Source organism: Nuphar pumila, chromosome 15 (genome assembly GCF_984573655.1).
Source record: "Nuphar pumila chromosome 15, dmNupPumi1.hap1.1, whole genome shotgun sequence".
NCBI lineage: Eukaryota > Viridiplantae > Streptophyta > Magnoliopsida > Nymphaeales > Nymphaeaceae > Nuphar > Nuphar pumila.
Window position 1 is genome coordinate 16678072 of NC_143263.1, and position 27911 is coordinate 16705982.

Genomic DNA, 27911 nt, shown 5'->3' on the forward strand with positions numbered 1-27911 from the left:
CCCATGCCAAGATCACTGGTTTTTTAAACATGGGGATCTCAGATCCGAAGGTTCGAGGATCTGAGCCCCCCACTTTTGGAGAGTAAAAAAGGGAGGGGGAAAGGGGGGATGAGATCTGAGAATCAAAAAGGTCATCACCATATCTAAAATTTGAATGGATTGTGGAAATTTATCTTTCACTGATTGGTATGCCTATATGTTTACTGAACAATTAAAGCTCAAGTAATTCGTTTTTTTTTTTCATTTTCATTTTTCTTCTAACAGAATTTAGTCAAGTGAATGATACATTGCGACAATTTTCGGTTACCAAACTCCAGCTTACAATGTACTGAAGAGAACCGAAACCTACAAAAATGTTCTTTGTTGATTCAAGTCTTAACAGTTCCACCCTACTTTTACAGGGTAAACAGTCCAAATTCATAATTGAGAAAGCTACAAGCATGAAGATGCAAGAATAACATCTTTGAGTAAATAAGGCAAACAGTTAGTCTCAGCTTCTATCTAGTTATCATACTCACCGTAGAACTCACATGGTTCATCACTGATACAACATCTCTTACAGTGGTTTCTATATATATATATATATATATATATATATATATATATATATATATATATATATATATATATATATATATATATATATATATAGAGAGAGAGAGAGAGAGAGAGAGAGAGCCCAACCAAAGCAAAGTCTGTATCCTAGAAAATAAAATACCTGCTGCCAAAAAAGATGGTGTTTTAAGCTAAACATTGGAGAAGCAAAACCTTCAACAAAATCCCCGATGAAGAATTTTGTTAATCTCATCTTCAACTAGTTATTGGTAGTGCACTGATGAGCGAGCTACACGAGGCCGCACAGGTGTCTTTGAAGGACTCACTCTGGACAAAGATAGAGCCTCATCACCATGCAGAATAAGAAAATGTATGGTAGATGGTGTGCATTCTAGAGGAATGTTACCTGATTGGAAGTGATCCTAATATCACTCCGCTACAATTTAGTGCATTCATTGCACTTTGTGCCTGAAACATGTCCAAACAAATAAAATCACCAACACTGGCCATTGATCAAGTATACATACAGGAACAGAAACAAGTGATGATGAGTTGACACATTGCAAAAATGTAAATTATTATAATGCAATTTGTTTGTCATGGAAGCCAATATGCTAAGAGATGAATAGTGCATACACGTAGAGAATAAATCAAGTCGCACATTTTGATACATAAATTCAAAAAGATATCATTACAAATCTTATGCTTTCCAGTTGAAGCTAAGTTATCACAAAATAAACCAAATTCATGTCTTGGCCGATTATCTTTTTTTCATTCAACAGGTTAACTTTCTGGACTGATCATGCCATAAAACATGCCTGTTGTGGAAAAAAAAACTCTGATGATTCATGGGGAATTCTAAATCTAGACCAAGCAAAAGAGCCCTTAAGTGGAAGAAAAAAAGTTCCAAGATTAATAAAGCATCATCCATGTTTTGAATAAGGCTAGGTCACATGGATATGCGTATGATCTGTAATGAAATGGTAGGCTCCACGAATGCACTTGAATCTACTCAAAAGGAAGTATCTAAAAGATACTTTAGACAAGACCCATAAAAGGGTATAAATGGAAAAGCATAAAAATAAATAACACTTTATTTATGAGAGCAAAATGCTTAAAAAGCATTTAGAGGAATGAATTACACAAGGGGATGCACCCCTATTTATACAAGAGTATTAAGGAGAGCTCTCCCCTTCTAGCTGTTGGAACTAGTCCAACGGCTAGAAGAAAGTTGGTCAAGTTCCAACCGGAACTTGACCAAACTAGATGTATCTAGTTCTAATAGAACTAGATACCAAAAACAAAAACAAAAATTACAAAAAAATAAAAAAGTATAAATACAAAAATATGTAATAATATTATTATTATTATATGTGTCTTGTTTACATTTTAACACTCTCCCTCAAACTTACGGTACAATGAGCGAAAGTTTGTCTAAGAGGAAGTGAAATCTGGGAGTCGCGAGAGGCTTGGTAAAGAAGTTTGTTAATTGGTATTCTGACGTCACATATGGCAGATCAATGGTTCCATGCAAGTACTCCTCTCAGACATAGTGACAATTCATCTCAATGTGTTTGGTGCACTCATGGAAAGTTTGGTTGCTTGCGATGTAGATTGCACTCTTGTTATCACAACACATTTGTGAGGCCTGTGTTGCTTCAGCTCCCATGTCAGCGAGCAGTCGCCTGAGCCAAACAACTTCCATTGTGTATCATGGCTCTATATTCAGCTTCAGTGGAGGAAATATAAACTTTTTTATGCTTCTTGCACCTCCATGAAATTAGAGATTCACCTAAAAATACATAAAAAACAGCGGTTGAGTGCCTATTATTAGGATCACCTCCCCAGTCAGCATCATTATAAGCAATTAAATCTAATGGTGATGATGCAAACAAGAAGAGTCCTCGTGAGAGAGAACTCTTTAAATATCTAATAATACGTAAAATCGCTCCCATGTGAACAGAAGTGGGAGCATGTTGAAACTGGCTAACTGTGTGTACAACATGTGTTATATCTGGCCGAGTGATAGAGAGATAGGAAAGTGCTCCAACAAGTTGTCTGAACGGAGTAGGATCATCAAGACGCTCTCCATCATCAATTTTCATTTTAACATTGATCACTTCTAGAGTGTCCACCTTCTTATCATCTGTAATGTCAGACCTGGAAACAATATTAAAAGCAAATTTAGATTGAGATATCAAATACCCACGACGGGAATAAGCAACTTTTATTCCTAAAAGGTATCTCAATAATACTAAATCAGACATTTCAAAATGAGTTTTAAAAAGAGTTTTGATATTGGTAACTCTTTGTTTGTCACCTCCAGTGATAGATCATATCATCCATATAAAAAAGAAGGATGATGATACCTGCATCAAATTGCTTAATAAACAAGGCAGTGTCAGTAAAAAAAGAATGAAATCCAATATTAGTCATAACATGACTAAAACTGCCATATCAGGCTTTTGGTGCATGTTTGAGGCCATAAAGGGCCTTCTCAAGATGAAGTGTTTTACCCTTAGGAATACTAATACCAGGCGGAGCTTCCATGTAGACTTTTTCAACAAGACTCCCATTTAAGAAAGCATTTTTGACATCTATTTGAAATATAGGTCATTTTTTGATAGAAGCCAAAGCAATTAAAGTTCTAACAATGGTCATACGGGCCACAGGGGCAAAGGTTTCTTCGTAGTCAATGACATACTCTTGAGCATAACCTTTGGCTACAAGTCGTGCCTTATATCTTTCTAGGGTCCCATCACTTTTGGTTTTGACTTTATAGACTCATATACAATCTATAGGTTTCTTTCGGAGAGGAAGGTCTTAAATGGACCAAGTGTTGGCCTTCTATAATGCATTCAATTCTGTTTTCATAGCTTCAACCCATTCTTCATGGCTTTTGACTTCAGAATAAGAGGAAGGTTCAACATAGGATTGGATTAATGCAATGACTGCCCTATACGAGGGTGAAAAAGATTCGTAAGAGACAAATTTTTTGGGAGGTCAAGAAATTCTAGAAGTCTTACGAGGGAGAACTTCAGAAAACCTTTCTAATGCACATGGTGGGTGTTCTCCAATTCTTCGTCTTGAATATTGCAGACCAACATCCCTACTGGTTTGGTCTTCGCTATCATTTTAAAAAATAATATGACTTTGATCATTGTCAAAGTTATATTCAAAATCCTCTTTATTGATTTTTGAAGTTAAATCGATTAAAAAGGAATATTCAATAATATATTTGGATTTTTCACTTTCAAAAGAACTTTTTTTTTGTAGAAAAGACACATTTCTTGATACATATAATTTGTCATTTTGAAGATCATAGTACCTGTAGCCTTTTTTATTTTCAGCATATCCTAAAAAGGCACATAGGATTGCACGAGGAGAGAATTTATCATTTTTGTTTGTAAATACAAAACATTTGTAACCAAAAACTCTTAATAGAGTAGTCTGAAGCTAAATCATAAAGTTTTTCAATTGGAGATATATTTTTTAATAAAGAAGATAGCATTCTATTGATGAGAATGGTGGCAGTTAGAGTGGCTTCAGCCCAAAAACCTTTTGGAACTTGACTTGCAATTAGCAAAGTCTGAGTCGTTTCTATAATGTGACGATGCTTGAGTTCCACAAGACCATTTCGTTGAGGGGTGTGTGGGCATGATCGTTGATCAGTAATGCCATATAGATTAAGATAGTTTTTAAATTCTCTAGACATAAATTCTCCCCCTGAATCGGTGCAAAAAATGGAAATATTACTTTGAAATTTGTTTGTGACCATTTTATGAAATATTTGAAAGTGAGTAAAAACTTTGGATTTATGTTTAAGAAAATAAATCCAAGTGTGACTAGAAAAATCATTAACAAAGATGACATACTACGCATAACACCTTTAGAGATAACTGGTGCGGGTCCCCCAAACATCTGAATGTATCAACTCAAGAGGTTTTGTAGAGATAAAGGTTTTACTAGAAAAAGGTAATCTTTTCATTTTACTAAGAATGCGGTCTTTACAAGCAAAATTTTCAGATTTACAAAATTTTCCCAAACTTGGGAAGTATTGGATTTTTGACATATAAGGATGGCCAAGTCTTTTGTACTATAATTCTGTTTCTAATTTTTGAACATTTAAACAAAATACATTCTTTGGTAGTTCCAAAAAGTCCATGTAATATAGTCCTCCTTCTCTATGGCCTTCCCCAATCAGCTTCCCTGACTGGCGATCCTGTATCCAGCAGCCATCAAAAGAGAAGGATATATTACATCCATAATCAAAAATTTGTGAAACAGATAAAAGGTTCAAATTTAATTTTGGGATATATCTAACATCTGGAATACAAAAAGTTTTGGATTTTTGAAAACTTTCAAAACATCATATTCCTTTTATTTCAAGAGATGTTCCATCTGCTGTAAAAACTTTTGATATACTTGAGTTATTTTTAAGACATTCGGATAAACATTAAGCATTTGGGGTCATATGAAATGAAGCACCAGAATCTAAGGGCCAAGGGAAGTTACCTGGACCAGATACATATGCAACTGTCGCTCCAGTTGAGGCTTCAGTCGAAGAGGATGCCCCTTTGAGAAGAGGTTGAAGAATCTCTATCAGTTGAGCTATGAAAACAGGTGCATCTTGATCTTTTGGCTCGGTTTCAACAGATGCAACCCTCTTTTCGTCTCTCCTTTATAGCCTCAGACATTGAGGCATATAGTGCCCCAGTTCATGACAGTGGTGACAAATAACTTTTCTTTTGTCAAACTCACCACTCTGTATCCCAAAATGAGGCGGCCTATAAGTGCGAGCATGATTCCCTGGTCTAGACACAACTAAAACTGAATCATCATCAAATTTTGGAGTACTCTTTCTAAGACGATTTTCCTCCATAGTTAGTTCTTCAATAGTATCCACAATAGTAGGAATTTAACCACGATGAAGTAGAGTCGATTTGGTGGATTCAAATTCCGGCCTTAATCCATTCACAAATTGGTAAAAGTGTTCCATATCAAGTTGTTTTTTACGAAGCTCGATATCTTCGGCACAATGTCATTTTGGCTCTAAAATAGCCAACTCTTTCCAAAGTTCGGACAATTCATTATAATATTCACGAATAGTTGTCATTTTGAGTTAATGTCCAAACTTTTTCTTGAAGATTGCACACATGGGCAATATCTTTAAGGGAATACATATTTTTGAGGTATTCTCATGCCTTATCGGCATGTTCAAATTTAGCGAGGCTAGAACATTTTTTAATGTCTACGCTATTAATAAGCCATGACATTATCTTTGCATACCCCATCCTCCACTCTTTCCATTTCTTTTCATAAAAGGTCTTCTCCTCTTTCGTTAGAGGGACTTTCTTATCACCCTCTTTTTTGGTGAGAGATAGTTTAGGTTCCGAATCGAAACTATCTACTATTCCTCATAAGCCTTTTCTCCATATGTGGTGCTTCATAATTGAAGCCCACATCGCATAATTAGTATCATTCAACTTCATGGGTATGACGGTGACCTTATCATGGTCATCCATCATTTACAAGGGTGTGAAGAAGATAGTAAGGAGAAGAAAAAAAAGAAAAATAGAGAAAATGGGAGAAAGGGATATAATACAATGTTGTTGCTCAAGTCCTTTTCTCCAAATGGATCCTCTTGTAGTCGATAGAAGAGTGATAAAACACTATTTTGGCAAGTGATGAAACACTCCTTTGTAAGTGACGAAACACTTTTTGTAAGAACAAGGTGATAACACACCTTTACACATGAGGCACGGAAATCGAGGTGAAATTTTTTCAAGATCTAAGAGTTTTGTAGCTTTGATTCCATGTAATGAAATGGTAGGCTCCACGAATGCACTTGAATCTACTCGAAAGGAAGTATCTAAAATATACTTTAGACAAGACCCATAAAAGGGTGTAAATGAAAAAGCATAAAAATAAATAACACTTTATTTATGATAACAAAATGCTTAAAAAGCATTTAGATGAATGAATTACACAAGGGGATGCACCCCTATTTATACAAGAGTATTAAGGAGAACTCTCCCTTTCTAGCTGTTGAAACTAGTCCAACGGCTAGAATTCTAGTCGTTGGACTAGTTCCAACAGCTAGAAAGTTGGTCAAGTTTCAACCGGAACTTGACCAAACTAGATGTATCTAGTTCTAATAGAACTAGATACCAAAAACAAAAAGAAAAATTACAAAAAAATAAAAAAATATAAATGCAAAAATATATAATATTATTATTATTATATATGTGTTGTTTACATTTTAACATGATCCACACCTAACACGAGTTTGATGTGATCTTTTTAATATCTAAAAAAGTATTTTTATTGAAATATTATTAAAAATATTAAAAACTATTAACATATTAAAATAATATCCATACATGTCCATGTTCGTATCAGCATTGCCAGTTGTGTCACCGGGGACACGCAGCCAAAATTGCGCATCCCCATGACATAGGAATGAGGTGTTAAACCCCATCAACTGAAGTAACAAGAATACTAATAGCAACGCTCCCCAAGTGAGAGTAAGCTAGCTCATGAATTCAAATGGCTCACAGATTACGTTACATAGACACAGGCACACAACACAGACATGGCAATTCTATGAAAAGCAGGTCACAGGGAGATGTTTACATATTTTAATAATTTAAATTGCACACACATATGACACACACTCACACTTATGGTACGAACACATACTGCTCTGTATCAGATGACAGATATTCCTTTATTTGGTCACTGGAAAACCAACAGTAAATGATCTTTTCTCTTCTACTTTGGCAAGATTTTACAGATAGCACTATCAGGGTTCTATTAACCCGATCACTGAAAAACAAGGGAAGTTTCTTCCACTTCTTTACTTTTACATTTTATGGTTTGATTTTGGTTTACATATTTATGGATGCATGATATCTATTTTCTTTTTTCTGCATATTTCAGGAAAACCACTGCACTCACTTGCGAGATCATTGGTGTAAAAACCCAAGGGCCTCGCAGCAAAGGACGTGAACCCATGGGTTTCGAACTCATGACGTCCCTTCAGCTTGGCGATGTTCACAAGTCACCCCTACCAGATGAGTGGAGCCCTCAAGGGCACATGACTATCTAGTTAGTACTAAATTATGTTTATCAAATTTAATTATCTTTGTTATAGATTCTTACATTGTAAATTCATCACTCATCATCCTTGTGCCATCAGCATGGTTTGGACTTTCTCTTCTGTCTCCATTTATCCTAATTTAAATTTAAAAACCTAAGTTGGGGGGGCATCTGCCCCAAAATGGCTCCCATTTCACGTGTACCAGGCAAAAAATGAAAATGAGTATCAAAGCACACCAATTGTAAAAGAATTCAAAATAAGTTATGAAATTTATGACTTGGCAAACAAGACAAGTTCAGGCCCATTGACTACTGAAGCTACAAGACATGAGAATACAGTTGTGCAGCTATAAGCTGCTTTAATAACATGCAGGTAAGATAATGTTAGCTCTTACCGACACAAACTCAACAAATGCGATACTTGTAGAGTGCATGTTATCGCATAGAAGCCTCAAGCGGGAAACCTGTATTATAACAGACAAATGAAAACTAGACAGAAAAGGACTTGCATCTAAAGTTTTAGAAACTGATTGATAATAAGGAAAATATAGATTTCTTAAGTTGATATTCTAACCTCACCACAATACAGCTCAAAGAAAAATTTTACATCTGTTTGAGAAATCTGCAGAACATCGTTATCATAATAAGATCCATCAATACTTCAATTCAAATCTAAGAGATGAAACATGTAAGTCTCTTAGAAATTTATAGTCCCCAGCTGTAGAGAATGAATACATGCAAGACACATGAATTAAAGCACTTGCAAGATTCATGAGGTTCACTTACCTTCTTATCAATATTTGTACAATACACAGTCCGTGAACACATTTGCCGCTCATCTTCAGACTGTATTCAGATTCAATAATTGACCCCATGGCCAATCAAGCAATTTAGAACAAAACTACTGCAAGAAAGAAAAAGAATAAAGGAAAAAGGTCCTAAAAGAGTAGCTTGAAAAAATCATGCTTACCTTTGGAAGAAAAGTTGGATTTACAGGCAAGATTGCAGTTTTAGAAGGTAAAACTCTAACAGGATAATATCCCAACATCATCCCTGCAAGGTTTAGGGCTGCTCTTGCACCTTCTGTTCACCCATATTTGAGAACTGATAAGCCAAACTTGATAAAAATTATTGACATTAAAATGCAAATTGCAATGAACTCAGAGATCTTTTGATCAAGAGTAACATACTCTCATCAGCGAATTCTACAAATGCAAATCGAAGCACTGAATGAGGATCGCCACAAATACGGCAATCAAGTACCTTCAGTAAACATATTTTTAGAATTTAGGCACCACCAGTCATATCAGTTGTCAATAAAACAAAGTATACAGAGCAAGTAATCAATTTTATGAAGGTCATGCCATCATGTTTGTTACTGATCCCATCACATAAGCATGGAATACAAGTAAAATAACTAAAATATTAATACATGGCTGATACAGACCCATTTGAAACCGGATCTGTATCGGCATTGGATGAACTGGAGCAAGAAGAGAACCAACCTAAATCAGCCTTGGGCAGATCGGAGCATGGAGTGGAGCATGCGGTGGAGCAGATCAGCAAAGGTGGACCCGGATCCAAGGAGGGGCCAGCTGGCCATAGTGGGGCCTACCAAGGTGTCGACCTCCCCTTGGGAGGTGCCTAGATGGGCGTGCAAGGTGTTATGAAGGCTTCTTAGGTGTTACCTCTTAACCAAGGGAGGTTGTACCTATTTTTGAAAGTAGTCTCTTAGGATTTTCCAATTTCTATTTCATTTTCTTGTAAAAGGTGATGGCTTTATAAGCCCCGCTTGAGCCTATAAATAGAAGCTTCATTTTATAAGCTGGATATGAAATATATATGAATCAAGAGCGGAAGCGCTCTCTCCAAATTTGTCACTCTCTCTCAACTTGGGTGTAGCCCTCTCTTCTCTTCTCTTCTCTTCTCTTCCCTTGGCCCCTAGGCCTTCCTCTAGTCAGGTCCCTTCTTTGACCTTGTTATGAGTCCCTCCCATTGACTCGTCTCTCTATCTCAGTAAGGTTTAGGCCTTAGTCTAGTGTGGTGGTTGATCCCTAGTGGATATGTTCATTACAAATGGACCTAGGCTGCAGCCCAGTGAAAAAGGTGCATAGGATCTGACCCGATCCATGTACCCAATCCATGTAACATGTAATGTAATTTTTGTTTTTCATTTATCGGGTCTGGATACACCAGACCCGGACCCATACCTTAATGTAACTTAAATACCTAAGTTTAGGTCACGATTTCATAACAGAAATCGTGACAGCCGAAGTCGATCTCCCCCTTTTCTCTCCCTCTCTATTTCTCTTCTCTTTCTCAATACAGGAACCGAAAGAAAATTTACATGGTATCAGAGCCAAGATCCAACTAAGGGTTGAAGTGGATTCCGAAGGTGCCGAAAATCAAGGTTTGAGGTTTCGCCTACTCTTTTCTTCATTTCCTTCAGTTTTTTCTTTTACCACGATTCCAATCTCCACTTCTCGTTTCTCTTTCTGTTTTCCCACCTTTTTCACGCAGTGAATCCCTAATATCACGTGGATTTCATTTCCACGATCTCTTCCTTTAGTGGATTCACATCTCACGTGAATCCCTAATCAGTTCACGCAGGATTCACGTGAATCCCTAATCAGTTCACATCTCACGTGAATCTTGATTTTTTTATCACGATTTCAATATCCACCTCTCGTTTTCCCCTTTCTGTTTTCCCATTTTTTTCACGTAGTGAATCCCACGTGAATCCCTAATCTCACGTGAATTTCATTTCTGCGATTTCTTCATTTAGTGGATTCACATCTCACGTGAATCCCTAATCTGTTCACGCAGGATCCAACAAAAAATTTTTTGTTGTTCAGCCTGCTGTGGGACAGAAAATTTGTTCATTCCTTTGCCCTCATTTGTTTTTTTTTTCGTATCATTCTTGTTTTGACTGTTACAAGTGGGATTCACATTGAAAACTCAGTGCTTTCTTTTGACAGTTTCTGATCGGTCAAGGTCTCTTAGGTCACCTTGATGGAACCACTCCCGTCCCACTCGAATTTGTTACGAGAGAAGAAAAAGACGACAAAGGAGTAAGTTCAATTGTGTATGTCAAGAATGTTGAGTACCTCAACTGGGAAAGGAAAGATCAATCAGTGGTTGCTTACATCACTTTCACCTTGTCCCAAGAGGTCCTTGTTGCCATCCCCGACAACTGTACTGCTCTGCAACTTTGGGAAAAATTGGTTCAAACATATTCACAAGTTTCGCAAGCGAGAATGGTTTTTCTCAAGAGAAATTCCAGATGTTGAGAAAATATTCCATGACCATCATGGAATATCTGAACAAGATGAAGACTATCACAGATCAACTTGCAGTTATAGGATGCGCGGTGAATGACAGCGATATGGTACAACAGACTCTGAGTGGATTGGGATCCGACTACAACATGATCGTCACTTCCCTATTATGTCTCCCTGCTCTTCCTACCTTTGATGAGTTGCGAGCAAAATTAATTCAGTATGAGATGACTCTGAAAGGGTTCTTTGAGGAATCTCACGTTCACACAAATTCTCAAGAAGTTTTTGCCACAGGGGTGTCTTATGGTAGAGGACGCGGACGAGGAGGACAAGGGCGAAGTGGACACGGAGGGCGTGGTTTACTTCCCACTCCAAATATGTTAGCTCATGCGCAGGGGTCAAGATCCATTCCTACCTGCTTCCTTTGTAATAAAAAAGGGCATATCAAGGCGAATTGTTGGCATAATCCAGAGAATAAAGGAAAGGGTCCACAGACAGAAAACAAAAGGAAGTTCTCAAGCAGTGGAGAGATTAAGGATTTGTTGATATCTGCCTTGTCAGAGTTGAAATTGAAGCAGAGCGATGAAGGCACCTGGTTTGTCGACTCAGGGGCAGCGACTCATGTAACAGGTGATGCAGGTAAGATTTCTAATCCCATTCCTTATTTTGGAAAAAGTAAGATTGTCACTGGAGATGGGTCCCACCATCCTGTTTCTCATGTTGGAAAAACTGTCATTCCCATGTCACATTCCACTCTTACTCTTTCTGACGTTCTTCATGCTCCTGACATTAAGAAAAATATTGTCTCTGTCTCCAAACTTATTGATGATAATAATGCTTCCGTTGAATTCACTCCCTTCTCTGTGCAGGTCAAGGACCTTCGCACGAGGGAAACATTCGCTGAAGGAAAGAGACGAGGCAATATGTATGTCTTTGAAGAAGCTCCTTGCCATGCTGTCCGCCCTGTCCACCTGAATTCAGAGCCTTCATTAGAGTCATGTTCATCTTCTTCTGGAAATGTTTTTAGTATTTCTGAATGTAATAAGCCATTCTTATGGCATAGTCGATTAGGACATTGTGGGGGTCATTTCATTGAGAAACTTGTATCTAATAATCTCATTCCAAAAGAAAGTCTAAATAGGGATGAGAACAGTCACAAATGTTCCAGTTGTCTTTCCTGCAAGAGTCATGTATTGCCTTTTCATTCCATTAATAAGAGAGCTTCAAAACCTTTTGAGATCATCTGTTCTGATGTATGGGGACTAGCCCCAGTTGTTTATGGATCTAGGAGCAAATACTATCTAATCTTTGTTGATAGCTATACTCGATACACTTGGATATATTTCATAAAAAATAAGTCGGAAGTCTTCTCTTTGTTTCAAAATTTTCTTTCACTTGTCAAAAATCAATTTTCTGAGTCCATTCAATTTTTCCAATGTGATGGAGGTGGGGAATTCTCATCCCGTGATTTTATCTCTTTTCTTCAAAGTAATGAAATAGGAAGAAGGGTGTCATGTCCTCACACCCCTCAACAAAATGGAATTGCTGAACGAAAACACAGGCATATCGTTGAAAGTGCCATGAGTATGCTTCATGACAGCAATCTTCCCATCAACTTATGGACAAAAGCCTTTCATTCTGCCATGCATGTGATAAACAGACTGCCTATGGTTATTCTGGAAAATAAGTCTCCTTATCACTGTCTTTTTGGAACTTATCCTAGTTATTATGATCTGCGTGTTTTTGGATGTGTTTGCTATGTGCATATCAATCAGTCCCTGAGAAACAAGTTTCAAGATAAAGCCCAAAAGTGCAGATTTGTAGGATATGCAGATGACTACAAAGGGTATAGGTGTTATGATCCCACCAACAAACGTATCAGAACCTCAAGAAATGTTGTCTTTGATGAACAAAATTTTGATCACGGAGCTAACACAATGAGTATGCCAACTGAAATTTACCATCCTTGGCTAAGCTCAGAACTTTTTGCTGGCTCCAATGAAACATGCTCCTCAGATTGCGTGCGACAAGAAGAAGAGGTTTTTTAGAACGCTGGGACGTCGGGGTCACAGAATGCAGAGGAAGTACCGGGCAGATACAAAGGCATTGTCTATTCCAGACAGAGACCGACAACATCAAGCCTTTTAGATCAGGTCTCAGCCGCCAATCCTACTACTTCTCATACCCTCGCAGTCAGAAAATCAAACCGCATACGACATCCTATTGACAGGTGGGTTAGTTATAACAACTTCTCCTTGGACTTTCAATTGTTTTTAACTGCCATCAATAAGGATGAAGAGCCCATCATGTATTATCAGGCAGCAACTTCTATGAAATGGGTAGAAGCCATGAATGATGAAATGCAAGCCTTGCATGAATGTGGAACATGGGAAGTTGTTCCCAGACCACCTGACAAAAATGTTGTCGAATGCAAATGGGTCTACAAAATCAAGTACAAGCCAGATAGAACTATTGAACGATATAAAGCAAGGCTTGTAGCAAAAGGATTCACTCAAGAAGCAGGGCAAGACTATGATGAGACTTTTAGTCCGGTTGTAAGAATGGGAACGATTCGAATTATCATTTCCCTGGCTGTTGAACATGAATGGAAGTTGAGTCAGCTTGATGTAAAAAATGCATTCTTACATGGGGATTTGAAGGAGGAGGTATACATGGAACAACCCCCTGGATATTAAGAACAAAATTGTAAAACCCATGTATGCAGGTTAAAAAGAGCCATCTGTGGCCTGAAGCAAGCATCTCGCTCTTGGTTTGATAGCTTCTCATCTGAAATTCAGAAACATAGATTTTCACGTTCCATGCTGGACCACTCATTATTTATCTTTAAAAGCCAATCTGTGACCACTCTATTATTAATTTATGTCGATGATATTATCATCACAGGAAACTCTGCGGACCACATTCAAGAAATAAAAGACTTATTAGGTCAAAGGTTCAAAATGAAAGACCTTGGAGTTCTACGCTATTTCCTTGGTGTAGAAGTTGACAACCAGGCTCATGGATTGACACTCACTCAACACAAGTACACCGTAGATGTTCTTAGCAAGACAGGCATGAAAGACTGCAAACCTCTAGGAACTCTGAGTGTACTTCATCAAAAACTTAGCGCTCATGATGGAGATCTGTGTGATGACCCCACCAGGTATCGCAGCATAATAGGAATGTTACAATACCTCACATTCACTAGACCTGATATTGTTTATTCAGTCAATCAAGTGTCTCAATTTATGCATGCGCCACGTACTGGACATATGGAAGCGGTCAAGAGGATCCTTAGATATCTGAAAGGGACTATTGGGGATGGATTGATATATTTACCACAGTCCCATGGCCAAAACGAGCACGAAATTGCTGTATATTGTGATGCAGACTGGGCAGGAGATCCCGACGAAAGAAGATCTACATCAGGATATTGTGCCTTCATTGGAAGAAATTTAGTCTCTTGGAGCAGTAGAAAACAAAAAGCTATCGCTAGATCAAGCACTGAGGCTGAATATAGATCCATGGCTGCTGCCACTGCCGAAGTCACATGGATCAGGCATCTTCTAACTGAAGTAGGAGAAAAGATCTCCCACACTGCCTTGCTCTGTGACAATCAAAGTGCTATCAATATGTCATTCAATCCAGTACATCACAGTCGTGCCAAACACATTGAGATCGACTGACACTTTGTGAGACAGAAGGTTGAAGAAAAAGAGATTGAACCTGAGTTTGTCAGTACTGAAAGACAGGTTGCAGACATATTTACAAAAGGGTTAACCAAGGATCGCTTTTGGATGCTTAAAAACAAGTTGTTCATGGTCCAAAACCATGATTAACTTGAGGGGGGGTGAAAAAGGTGCATAGGATCTGACCCGATCCATGTACCCAATCCATGTAACATGTAATGTAATTTTTGTTTTTCATTTATCGGGTCTGGATACACCAGACCCGGACCCATACCTTAATGTAACTTAAATACCTAAGTTTAGGTCACGATTTCATAACAGAAATCGTGACAGCCGAAGTCGATCTCTCCCTTTTCACTCCCTCTCTATTTCTCTTCTCTTTCTCAATACAGGAACCAAAAGAAAATTTACACCCAGGCCCACCTTCACCAAGGTGCACAAAGTCTAAGTGTGAAGAACTAAAGTCTACCGTGATGAAATCGCCTCTCTGCTATACCTGACCCAACCCTAGCCATGCCAAGTTGTAGCAAACCTTTTCAAGTACCTCCCCCAAGTTCCAGTAAGTTGAAACCACTCTCACCTAGGCTCAAACCCACTTCTGCACCCCTTTGACCCAAACCAAATCTAGTTAACCAACTCAGTTCTGCATGTGAACTGCAAAATTTAACCCAAATTCCCTAAGTCAGATCTCCCTCATCTGACCTAGTTTAACCCTGCAATTTTAACCATAGGTGCTCTAGAGTGTCCCCAACCTACCTGCCAAAAATCAGCCACAAACTCCAAACCAATTAGGAGAACCAACCTATTTTTTGAACCCTGCCAAACCTGAAACCCAGTCCTGTCCTGATTTTCAGTTTCCTGTTCCTGACCTCATAAAACCCAAACCCCATGGAGTTAGACCCTCAAATTTTAACCAGATCCTCCTAGACGTATCTAGATCAATCCCTGAAAATTTGAGATTTTTTTGCCTAGCCATTTAGGAAAACCAAATTCTTTTAGTAAAACCTATCAGACTCAAACTGAACTTGTTTTCTATTTTCTGCTTTCCTTGTTTGGACCTATCCGAATTTGATTTTGGATTTAGTCCAAACCTCATGGGCCTGGAACGTATCAACGTGGTATCAAAGCAAACCTGGTTTACCCTCATGCCTCCTAATAAGGGTAACGATAATCCTCTAGAGATAAACCTCGAGTTCATCCAAAAAGTTCACCGAAGAAACACTCACAATAATGGGCGGTTTCGAAACGAGGGCAACTACTCTTGAAACCAATATGTAAGCCATTCAAGAACAGTTATAGCAAATCCATGAACTCTTACTAGTGAACAAGTTCATGGATGGTGGTGGTGAAGCCCATGAAGAGCATCACAATGATCAGGAGGAGGAAGAAGCGCAAGGTTCTATTCTTGGACGATACCGGGAGGAACGACAAGGCGGATCAAGGACGTGCAACTCTTCTGGAGTTTCTCTTCTGAGGCCAATCAAAATTTCATTCCCCGCTTTTTCAGGAAAGGAGCCTCACGAATGGTTGTATAAATCCAAGCAAAACTTTGTACCCAAGGCATATTAATAGAAAATAGACTAGGATGCATGGCAGCTCACCCTGATGGTGAAGCTATTCGTTGGTACAGTTAGCGCGAACAACACCACAGGACCCCGACTTGATATGAATTTGAGTGAGAATTGCTCAAGCGATTTGGACCATCTCCCTATATTAACCACAACGTAGAGATGAATGCAAAAGGGATCGGTCCAGGAATATCAAGTGGATTTCAAGGATCTTTGCACCATGTGTGGTTATTGGTCTGAGTTCGCTTTGATAGGTGCTTTCGTAGGAGGACTTCACGATGAAATACAACTTGAACTAATGGCCTTAGACTCGCAAACCCTCGAAGAGTGCTATGTCAAGGCACGGGTGATCAAAGAATGGTTAAAGAAATTGACTCATGTGAAGAGGCCCAACCGACCCCCCGACAGGTACGGTAATAAAAAAACCGGGCAAAGATGTTGGACCCAAATCCAAATCGGGTTCCAATATCCGAACCGAGTTTATTTTCAAGGCCCAAATGGCATATCGTAAGAGCAAGGGCCTTTGCTATAACTGTGATACGAAGTGGACACCGGGTCACAAGTGCAAGACCCTTAAAATGTTCTTGGTGTGTGAAAGTGACGGAGAAGAAGAATTGGGTGATTCGAAAGAGGAAACCGAAAAAGGCCATGGGATCTCATATCATACCTTGGTCACGGTATTTCTCCCAAACTCCATGCGAGTTAGGGGACGTTGGAACAAAGAAGGTGTTAATCGACACAAGATCAACCCATAACTTTGTGCAGGAAGATCTTGTCTGAACCATGGGCAGGACCAAGGATCAACCAAGGTTTGATGTCATGGAGGGTGACAGGAGCCACCTCAAGTGTTTGTTTGTTTGTCCAAAGGTTGAGTTGAATCTTCAAGGATCCAAGTTCTTGGTAGACCTCTATGTCTTGCCCATGATGAGTTGGTTGCGGACCTTGGGCAAGGTCTAATGGAATTTCAACAAGATGGAAATGAGTTTTGAGCATTCCAGAATAGGATTTGTCTAAAAGCCCTTAGGCCCAAGGAAGTGGATGAAGTGGGCTCCGAAAGCTATTAAGATATATAGAGCAACTCAAGAGGCTCTACTTTGTACGATCACGGTGAAGGCACCACAAGAGATTGAAGGGTTGGAAGAAGTGCAACCCGAAATGCAGGAGATCCTTGATCAATTCAAGAAAGTTTTTCTGAGGTGACCGAATTCCCCTCCCAGAGGTCCCAAGACCATCATATAACACTCAACCCAGATGTTGGACCTGTGAGTGTTAGGCCCTATCATTACACACATTACCAAAAGGACGAAATTGAAAGACTTGTTTGGAAAATGCTCGATAGCGAGTGATCCGGCCTAGTTCAAGTCCGTACTCTTGGTGTGAAAGAAGGACAACACTTGGCATTTTTGCATGGATTATAGGGCCTTTAATGCGGTAACCAAGAAAGACAAGCACCCCTTTCGGTCATAGACGAGATCTTGGATGAATTACATGGATTTTAGGTCTTTACCAAGATAGATCTTCGATCGGGTTACCACCAAATTCGAATAGTGAGTGAAGACATCTCAAAAATGGCATTTTGAACTCATGACATGCCTTTCGGCCTGACCAATGTACCTACCACATTTCAAAGAGTCATGAATAACGTCTTTCGGCTAATGCTTCGAAAATATGTCCTCATATTTTTTTATGACATATGATCTATAGTCAAACTTGGGAGGAGCATTTGGAGCATATAAGGGTTATTCTCCAAACCCTCAAGGAGCACCACTTCGTGGCGAAGAGATCCAAGTATGGCTTCGGACATCCAAGAGTGTCCTACCTTGGACACATTGTGGAAGAACAAGGCTGCGAATTTTGAGAAGATCGAGGCCATGATCTCTTGGCCTAAACCTGCATGACTTGAGAGGATTTCTTGGGCTGACCGGCTACTACCGGAGGTTCATAAGGAATTACAGTATCATCGCTGCCCTATTGACCTCAATGTTGAAAAAGAACTCCTTTGCTTGGTCGCAAAATCGGAGCTTGCTTTTAAAAAGCTTAAGCAAGCTATGTGTGAGGCACTGTGCTAGCTCTTCCAGAATTCTCCAAAGAGTTCGTCATTGAGACCGAGGCTTGTGACTGCAAGACCGAGGCGGTATTAATGCAAAAAGGCCACCCATTAGCTTTCATAAGTAAGAGCCTTTCAAACCGTGCTAAGGCTCTATCAACTTATGAGAAGGAGATGCGCGCAATCATGCTCGTTCTCGAGAAATGAAAGTCATATTTGGTCGAAAGGCACTTCATAGTCCGTAATGAGACTCAAATACCTCATGGAGCAACACATTAACTCCACTCCAGCAGAAATGAGTGGTCAAGATGATGGGATACAACTTTGAGCTACAGTACAAGAAAAGACAAGAGAATCATGTTACCAACGCTCTATCTCAGGGATTTGTGCCAGTAACTCGGTTCTTTTTTTGTTTTTTTATTTAGTTACATACATGGAGAAAACCAAAGCTTGGTGACAAGTAGATCATAGATCCATTAGAAGTCGTTCTGTAGTAACAGGGATATTTTCGTCTTTTCTCACTATTGTATTTTTATTAATTGTACCAGGGTCGATAATGTAATCTCAGCCATTGGCATGTTATATTAAAAAGGAGAGGATGTACCTTTCTGGGTATTGACCTCTATTCTCTCCCATATCCTTTTCCTCTCTCTCTCTTATCTTCCTCAAGTTGCAGGGCACACTTTCTGAGTCTCAAATTCACATGGTATCAGAGCAGGTTCTCAGTAAGTCACATTAGGTCGTGATTCTTCTCCTATTATCTCCCTTATTCTTTGAAACTTTTTTTTGTCCTCTTTTCTTTTCCCTTTCTACCATATTCAGATCTGTGTAATACCCATCTTGAGTCAGATCTGAATCTTTTTATTGTCCTTTATCCTTTCCAGATCTGCATCTCACCCATCTAAAGTCAGATCTGATTTTATTTCTTCTTTTTTTTCATCTTTCTCATGCTTTTGACCCAAAACCTGTGTGAACCTTATTTGATCAGATTTGAATTCCTTTTCTTAAACCAAGCCCTAAAACTGACAGATCTATATCAGATCTGAATTTTCCTCGTTAAAATCGCCTTCATTCATATTTCTTTCTCTGCATCTTTGGAACCAAATATTGTTTGTTTGCCTTTTTTATTAAAGAATCACCGAGACATAAAGGCAGATTATCAATTACTGTCTGATCTGGTAATTATTTGATTCTATTAAGTTTTCATTTGTCTCTATCTTCTGTTCATGGCTTCTTCCAATACTCTTCCTTCTTTTCTTAACCAACTTGTTCCTGAAAAGTTGGATGAGTCAAATTTCATGACTTGGAAAAAACAGATAATTCCTTTCATCTGTAGTCATGACCTGATGGGACATCTCAATGGATCCAAATCTGCGCCACCAGAATTTGTGTCAGTAACTCGGAAAGAAACAAAGGAAAAGGAGGAGACAACCAAAGAAACCATTCCTGAATCTGTGATTTATGTCAAGAATCCTGATTATATTGCATGGTTCAAGAATGATCAGACTGTGGCATCATTCATCATAGCTACCCTTTCGAGACAGGTTTTTCTCCATACTTCAATTGGGGTAAGTGCTTGTGAACTTTGGAAAGTTTTACATAGGTGGTATGAACAAATATCCACTCCCAAAATATACTACCTCAAGTTTGAGTTTGGGGCCTTCAAGAGAGGAAGTGTTAGTGTTGCCGACTTCCTTGATAAGGTGAAGTATGATGTTGATCAGCTGGCAGCCAATGGAAGTCATGTGGCAGACAAGGACGTGTGCAGTCAAACACTTTGAAGATTAAGTGATGAGTACAATATGTTCAAGGTGATGTACATGGGACGTGAAAAAGAGGAAATTTCGATCAACCCAGGTCTATGTTATTAGAATTTGAGTCAAATTTTGGTATATCTTCCAAAAAGGAGGATCCTATACCACAACATGAAGAAATGGCAGCATTCAACTCTACCCGTGGGCGTGGTAGAGGCAGAAATACCTAATGACAACATGGTTGTTGGTATACTCCCTAATCCTAACACGTCTAGCACGAATGGGAATCACCAAAATGTTATATGTCAGATGTATGAGAAACGAGGACACTCATTTTCCAACTGTTATTGGAGGTATGTTTCAACTTATCGAACTCCAACTGTTACATATCATGCTCATTTCTATCAGCTTGCACCACCAGGCAGCAACATGAATAGTGGTAGAGGACCTCGACAAGGAACTTTTAATGATGGTTTCAATCCTTTCAGTTGCTCGGTCATCATCCATATCAGCCTAGAGTCAAGATATTGACATGTCTCCTTTTCTCAGATGGGTATGCAGAGTGGCTACCTTGGACAGCAGGGCAAAATCAGCAACAAATGACTTCAGTTAGGCCACCTTGAAAGATGAGTCCCAATCAACCAACATGGAGAGCTTCTAACTCTTCACAGATGACATCACAAAACTCTTGGTTATTGGACTCGGGTGCTGCCCATCATGTCACAGGCGATGCAGGTAAACTCATGAACCTTATCTCATGTCGTGGTAATGAAAAAATTGTCACAGTTGATGAAAAACATATTCCATTACTCACATTGGAACTGCCACTATTCACACTCTTAGTGGTCTCTTTTATCTTTCAAATATATTTCTTGTTCCTAATATTAAATGTAACTTAGTCTTTGTATCCCGACTTGTCGAGCAATCTAATCATTGTGTTTCTTTCTCTTCTCGATCCGTCTCTGTGAGGGATATTCACAAGAAGCAGAACCCCATTGAAAGAAAGCGATGTGGACACTTATATATCATCAATGAATCTCCTGTTGGTTATCCTCAAATTCTGGTGTCTGATGTGCTCTCCTCCAATAATGATATCATGTTGTGGCACAAACGATTGGGTCACTGCAATTCTAGTTTTCTTGAAATTCTATGTAATAAAGGACTTTTTCTATTAAAGAATAGGTCACTTAAAAATTTTGTGTCATGTTCTCAATGTCGAGTATGTAAGAGCAATTCCTTCTAGTGTTTCTAATAAAAGAGCTTTATTTTCTTTGGAATTAATTTATTCTGATGTTTGGGGTCCTGCATTCGTGATGTCTTTGTTTAAGTCCAAATATTATGTAAATTTTTTTTATGATTTCACTCGATACACCTGGATCTACTTATTAAAGTCCGAAGACCAGGTGCTATTTGTTTTTCAGAAATTCAAAGATCTTATTGAAAACCAATTCTCTCGCAAAATATTGTGTTTTCGTAGTGATGGTAGTGGCAAATATGTTTCTGTGGCTTTTTTGAATTACTTGGATGACCATGGATTAAGCATGAGCTATCTTGCCCAAGGACTCCTCAGAAAAATTGAGTTGTTGAGAGAAAACACAGGCACATTTCTGAGACAGCCCTTACTCTTATGGAGGAGTCCAAAATCCGAATGGGTCTATGGTCTGAAGCTTTCCATAATGCCACATTCTTGATTAATTGTATGCCTCCCACCTCTCTCAATGGGAAACAACAGCCTGATTATGCACTTTTGAGAACCTTTAGAAGCAGATGCTTTGTGCATGTTGACGATTCTATGCATGATAAATTCTCACCTAAGGCCCAAATATGTAAATTTATGGGATATGATGACATTTACAAAAGATATCGATGTTACAATCCAACTACAGGAAAATTGATTGTATCAAGATATGCCACATTCCATGAGGATGAATTTGATGACCACAGTGAATGCCAGCATCAGCATAGACATGAAACAGCCAGCATCCTTTTGGCTATCAAGTCCAGCAGCCAATAATGTTGTTTCAATGCACGATCAACCCAAAATTACTGAGAGAGAGAGGGTTGACACTATTAAGGAACATAATACTTTATGCAAATCAGATTCAGTTGCTGATCCACAGCTATGTCACACGGACTCTTCTAACATGGCACCGCACCCGCGTCGCACCTGCACCCAGGCGGGTGCGACACAACTTCCTTTGTGTTAGGTGAAGCCAACCACACTGAGGTCCATTTCTATCCAAAAGTAGATTCAGTTAACCCTAATCAAGTCCATTTTTATCTATATTATATATATAAATACATAAATGCACACAAATACACGTAGTGTTAACTTAAAACTGTTAAAAATTACATATATATTATTATATATATATCCTCCCCGCACACAAGTTTTTTTAAAGTGTCGCATCCCCGCATCTGCATCCGCACCCGCATCCACACCCGCACCTATGTGACATAGATCCACAGTATGTAAAAGGTGCATTTGAATATTATCCCAAGGTTTATCATAGACATAAACAGCCCGTAGTAATTGAACCAGTAATCGGTGATGGTCATCCTTCTATCCTGGAGGAATCCCCCTCTCAAAACATGGATGCAATTGGTGCCATTGCTCAACCAGATCAGCTCAAAAAGTCGCATAGAGTCAGATATCCTCTCCAGCGATGGGTAAGTTATGAAACCTTCTCAGCCGAATTTCAGATTTTTGCTACATCCATTGATTCGGGTCAAGAACCCAAGCTCTATAATGAAGCAAGAAATAACCCCAGATGGACAAGATCAACCCCCCAGGGGGGGAAACTCTGTGACTAGGACCCTCACCCCCAGGGCCTATGCTGGACATTGGCATACACAAAAGATCCGCAGGATTCTAACCTAAACTGCCCATATGACAGTCTTCGCCCAACCCCTCTACGCCAACCCCCTCGGGACTTACAGGAGCCTCGGTTAATTTAGGCAGCTGTCACAATGGTCATCTCACCATCTTCAGGTTGTTTCTGAAAATTACTCTCCCTTTCTTGAACATGGAATTTCATAAAATTCTTCAAGTGATTTTCCCCTTTGGAGCAGTAGAATTTTAGAAAAACAGTGGTTTTCATGCAACAATTGGCAGCCAAAACTCCAGTTCAAGTGTTATCATGTCTTTCTGTGATTGGCTGGTTATAAAATAATGACATATGGTTGCAAGAGATTCACTGAATTAAGCAAATCAGGGAAAACAAACTAAATTTCATGGAGTTTCATTGGAAATTGTACCAATTAGCACAGCTAAAAAAGACATACCTCTCCACAATTGGTAAACAACTCGGCGAGCTGCTCTTCTGTCACCTAAAGATGCATCAAATATTCATCTCAACAGTAATTTTCATAAACTAAAAAACACTACGTTAATCCAATTGAGGAACATAAGCAATCTTCCACCATTCCCTTACCTGTAGATCAATGTCCGTTACATACACGGTCCGCTTGATGCTTTCTTCTTGTTGAGCTCTTGGGGATCTTCCACTTGACCTCATCCTCGCTGGATTATAGCCGTTCCTCTTCTGTTAAACAACATCAATCCAACTACATAAATACAGGTAACTGCTCATAGATGATTAAAGCTCTGCAAAACCAAATTTTACAACATTGACTCTTTGGGTTCTTTTGATGCACCCATTTATCCAGAAAACTGGATAACCTAGAACAATGCATTTTTCCTGTATTGTGCAATATCCTAAGAATTATCCGACTTTCCCGGATAAATGGGTGGGCAAACCTCTCAGGTAAACATCACACTTTTCTCTACTAAACTAAAAGAAAATTTACATCTTGACAAAATGGAAAAGCAATCAAAGAAGAGCAAAAAAGGTCATACCTAAAGGCTACAATAGGCACATAGACAATTAAAACCAACAAAAAAAGAAAGAAAAGAGATCGTTTTTATTTCAGAAAACAAAAATCTATCCCAAAACCCACAAATACTAAATTTACTAATGAACAGGTTATAAAACTGCCATCCAATAAAATCAAATTACCAACAAAAACCAGAAAACGCCAACTCATAGCTCAACCACTTGACGATCAAAATGGATCATACCCTCGAGATATCAAAATTAAAACAATGAAGTAGAACCCAATCTGCAATAAACCCAGTTGATCATACGAAGGGAAATTGCGTAAGAAACAATTGAAATTATGAAAATGGATAAAGGGACCATCTTCCCCACCTTCCTGAAATTCCCTGAATCATTGGTGCCAGAATGCTTGTTCGGTTCGATGGCGTCGTTTGAAAGTGATCGATGATCAACGTAGGAAGAGGGGAAGAACTCCTCGGCCGACGGGTTCAATTTGGAGAGCAATTCCACCAGATTCTGCATGTCCCTCTTGAACTCGGACTTGTGATCGGCGAGGTGGCGATGGAGATGGTGGTGCATTATGGGCTTTTGCGGAAGGAATTGATGGTCCGAGTTCTGAGCGATGGCCATTGAGAAACACGAAGAATGAGGAGAAGCAAAGGAAAAGGCCAAATGCAGAACCAATGATCCGGAAAAGGCAAGGTGGTGGATTCTTCCTCCTTTTCAGAAAGTGAAATTTAGGCTTTCATGCCAAAAGGGAAACATTGTTAATGGGTGTCCTTTCTTTCAAAGATAACAGTTAATTGGGAGGATTTGTGTCGACGATGGAATTTGTGAGTGGGTTTTGCGTGTTGCTTTTCTCTTAACAAAGTAATATATATATATATATATATATATATATATATATATATATATATATATATATATATATATATATATAGAGAGAGAGAGAGAGAGAGAGAGAGAGAGAGAGAGAGAGAGTCGCTGGAATATGTGTGAACTATTCAAACTACTCTCAGCCGTCCGATTATTCGATTCATCTAATCGGACGGCTGAGAGTGGTCATGTTATCACTTCCCCAAATCCCGTCTCTCTTTCTTTCTCTCTCTGGAAAACGCCGTCCGCGTTCCCTGTCTCGCCGACCCTCTCTCTGTCTTTCTCGGGGGTTCGCCGCCTGCGTTCCCCGTCTCGCCGACCCTCTCTCTGTCTTTCTCGGGGGTTCGCCGCCTGCGTTCCCCGTCTCGCCGACCCTCTCTCTGTCTTTCTCGGGGGTTCGCCGCCTGCGTTCTCCGTCTCTCCGACCCTCTCTCTCTCTTTCTAGGGGGTTATCCTCAACAGGGAGGCGGGCGATGTTGAGGGGGAGGACGTCGTTGGAGATGGAGCTCGTCCTCGGGTGGATGCTTGGCTCCGTCTTCCCTATCACGCCTCTTAGGGTTTTCTCTCCCCTTGCATGCTCCGCAATCTCGGCCGTCGATATGGTGGTTTTGGGGCTCTCCGGGTCGTGCTCACCGTCGGATTTGGAGTCCTGACGAGCGTACGATGGAGACCATCTTGGTGTCTTGGAGTATCTCGGTTTATTCTTCTTCCTTTTTTCAGTTTTTTGTTTTTCGCCCCCATTTTTTGTTTATCTTAATCATTGCTGTGTTCTTGATTTTGGGTTTGAATTTTGAGGTTTTTTGGGGTTTCTCTTTTGTTTTTGGCGATCTTCATGTGTGGAATGCTTTCTGGGAACGTTTTATTTTTAGGTAGTTTTGAGACATTTGAGGTTTAGGATGCAATATGAACCGAAGCAGGCATCGCCATTTGAGTTTTGAGACATTTGAGGTTTGACCATATTCCCTGAATGAAAAGTAAAGTATGACCAGGGAATAGAGTGAGTTCAAACATGGTGTCACAATGAAGTCTGCATTACGTTAGAAGTTAGGGACTTTCAAATCAAGCTGATATTCTGGTTATGACTGGGTCCAACTGTTGTCAATTTATTCTAGAAACAAGAGACGACTTGCTGGAGAATTCCAGGCTAACTTGAATCTTAGATTATAGCTTCAGCTTCAAATTTTGGTTGGCTCAAATGCTTCAATAATGTGAAAGGAGCAGAAAAGACAGGTAGGAAAAGGAAACTTTTGATTTTCTTAATGAAAAACTACTGTTTTGTCACTTCATATGAAGCAAATAAATATGACTACAGGAGTGACTGAAACACCCTGTACATAAGTGGTGTAATACGCAGCAGACGGATTGAAATTCCTAATTACTTACTACTATTCTGCAATCTGCAACATATTGTTAGTATCGAAAAATGTGCCCTTTTCCACTGATATCTCTTAAGTGCAATAGCAGAGCTTTCCTGTGGCTTTTGGGATTATTTCTTATTTGTAGCAACCGGCCTTGTTTTGCACAAGTGTGACAAATGAAGATCTATCATTTGATAGGATGGTAGGTGTGGTAGGGTTATTGTTGTATGGATTTCGACTTCAAGGTCCTTTCCTGTTTTGGGAGGTTGTTTACTAGACTTGTGTCTTCCTTTTCAGTGTGCTATCGTCAGTTTGAGGTTGTTATTGTGGTAGAAAGTTTACTTGATGTTTTCTCCTTTCCTTTTGTTGTACTGGTGCAACTGTTGATGTGAGCAGCAATATGTTTTCTCTGTTTGATTTAAATTTCTATTATTTTATAGAGGTTTACTATATCTTGTACATGATATTATTTCATATCCATTGGGCTTGAACTTATTACCCTACTATGTTTCGCATTATGTCAGTTCTCTTAAGCAGACAGTTGTTTGAATCAGAAAAGATGTGAAACTATAGACGTTGTATCTATTTTGGTTATTCTTTATCACACTACTTTTTTCTGGGACAATATTTGTGCGCTTCATGTTGATACAGGATCAGTTTTCTGGGACAATATTTTGCATCATGCTATGTAGTCAAAAGCGCTAACCCCTAAAAAAACTAGTCTAGGACTAAGCGGGACTAGTCGGTACCCCAATTAAAATATAAAAAGTATACAAAATATACATAAAAATATGTTTAGTTCTTTTACTAATAAGGTTTTCTCTTGCTCGGTAGGGGTTCCTCATCATCAAAACAAATATATTATATGAAGAGAGGTAGGTAGTTTTTATTTTTAGAAAATGATCATATGGTATGGCTAATTTGACCTAATTTTCCTAAAAACCTTACAATTTTTTATATTTTCTCGATGTCTAAAAACGTAAATATCTGACATCATTAGGACCTTTTTACTCTTCACAACTACGAATTTAGGCCTTTGTGATAAAATTGTACCACCCACTGGCTATCTTCAACACCGACTTAAATACAGAATTGCAGATTTTTTTATGTAAATTTAGAGCTCACGAACATCGCATAAATTTATTTGCAAAATTTTAGTAAAACTGAAACCACCAAAATCGTAAATATCTCATTGTTTTGCATATTTCGTATAAATATATTTGTAAAACACCTCTCGCAAATATCCTACTGTTTCACATGTACTTTCTGAAATCACATAAATTTATGTGTGAAACACTTACCACTAATTGTATATGTGAAACAGTAGGATATTTGCGATTTTTGTGGTTTCAGTTTCACCAAATTTTTGCAAATAAATTTATGTGATGTTCATGATGTCTAAATTCGCATAAAAAACTTACAATTCTGTATTTAAGTGGGTGTTGGAGACCGCCGATGGGCGGTACAATTTTATTACAAAAAGGCCTAAATTCGTAGTTACGAAGGGTAAAAAGGTACTAATGATGTCGGATATTTGCGATTTTGGACATCGAAAGAATATTAGAAATTGTAGGATTTTTAGAAAATTAGTCGTACAGAACTGTTATTTTCTGTAACTAGTTTACAATCTAGTGTTCTGAATCACCAAAAGAACATGTATCAGCACCACATTCCAATGATTCAAAAGTCATTCTCCACCAAATAGATTGGTCATACTTGTTAGGTTAGATTCACTTAAAAACACTAAGTAATAAATTCTTGCTCGCTTCAACTCATTGATATTGTATGCACATCTGCACCACATTATATATATATATATATATATATATATATATATATATATATA

General features: G+C 38.8%; 1 protein-coding gene across 1 annotated transcript; it reads right to left on the reverse strand.

Annotated features, from left to right (window-relative positions):
- Positions 1-643: 643 nt before the first annotated feature.
- Positions 644-24684, reverse strand: LOC149814641 (polyadenylate-binding protein-interacting protein 9-like). The gene is made up of 10 exons (XM_089989181.1): positions 24204-24684; positions 23427-23537; positions 23278-23322; positions 8847-8919; positions 8627-8739; positions 8443-8502; positions 8231-8278; positions 8052-8120; positions 962-1023; positions 644-882 (listed from the first exon to the last, which is right to left on the reverse strand). The coding sequence occupies exons 1-10, from the start codon at positions 24459-24461 to the stop codon at positions 819-821; spliced, it is 903 nt and encodes a 300-aa protein (XP_089845307.1). The 5' UTR covers positions 24462-24684; the 3' UTR covers positions 644-818.
- Positions 24685-27911: the final 3227 nt, after the last annotated feature.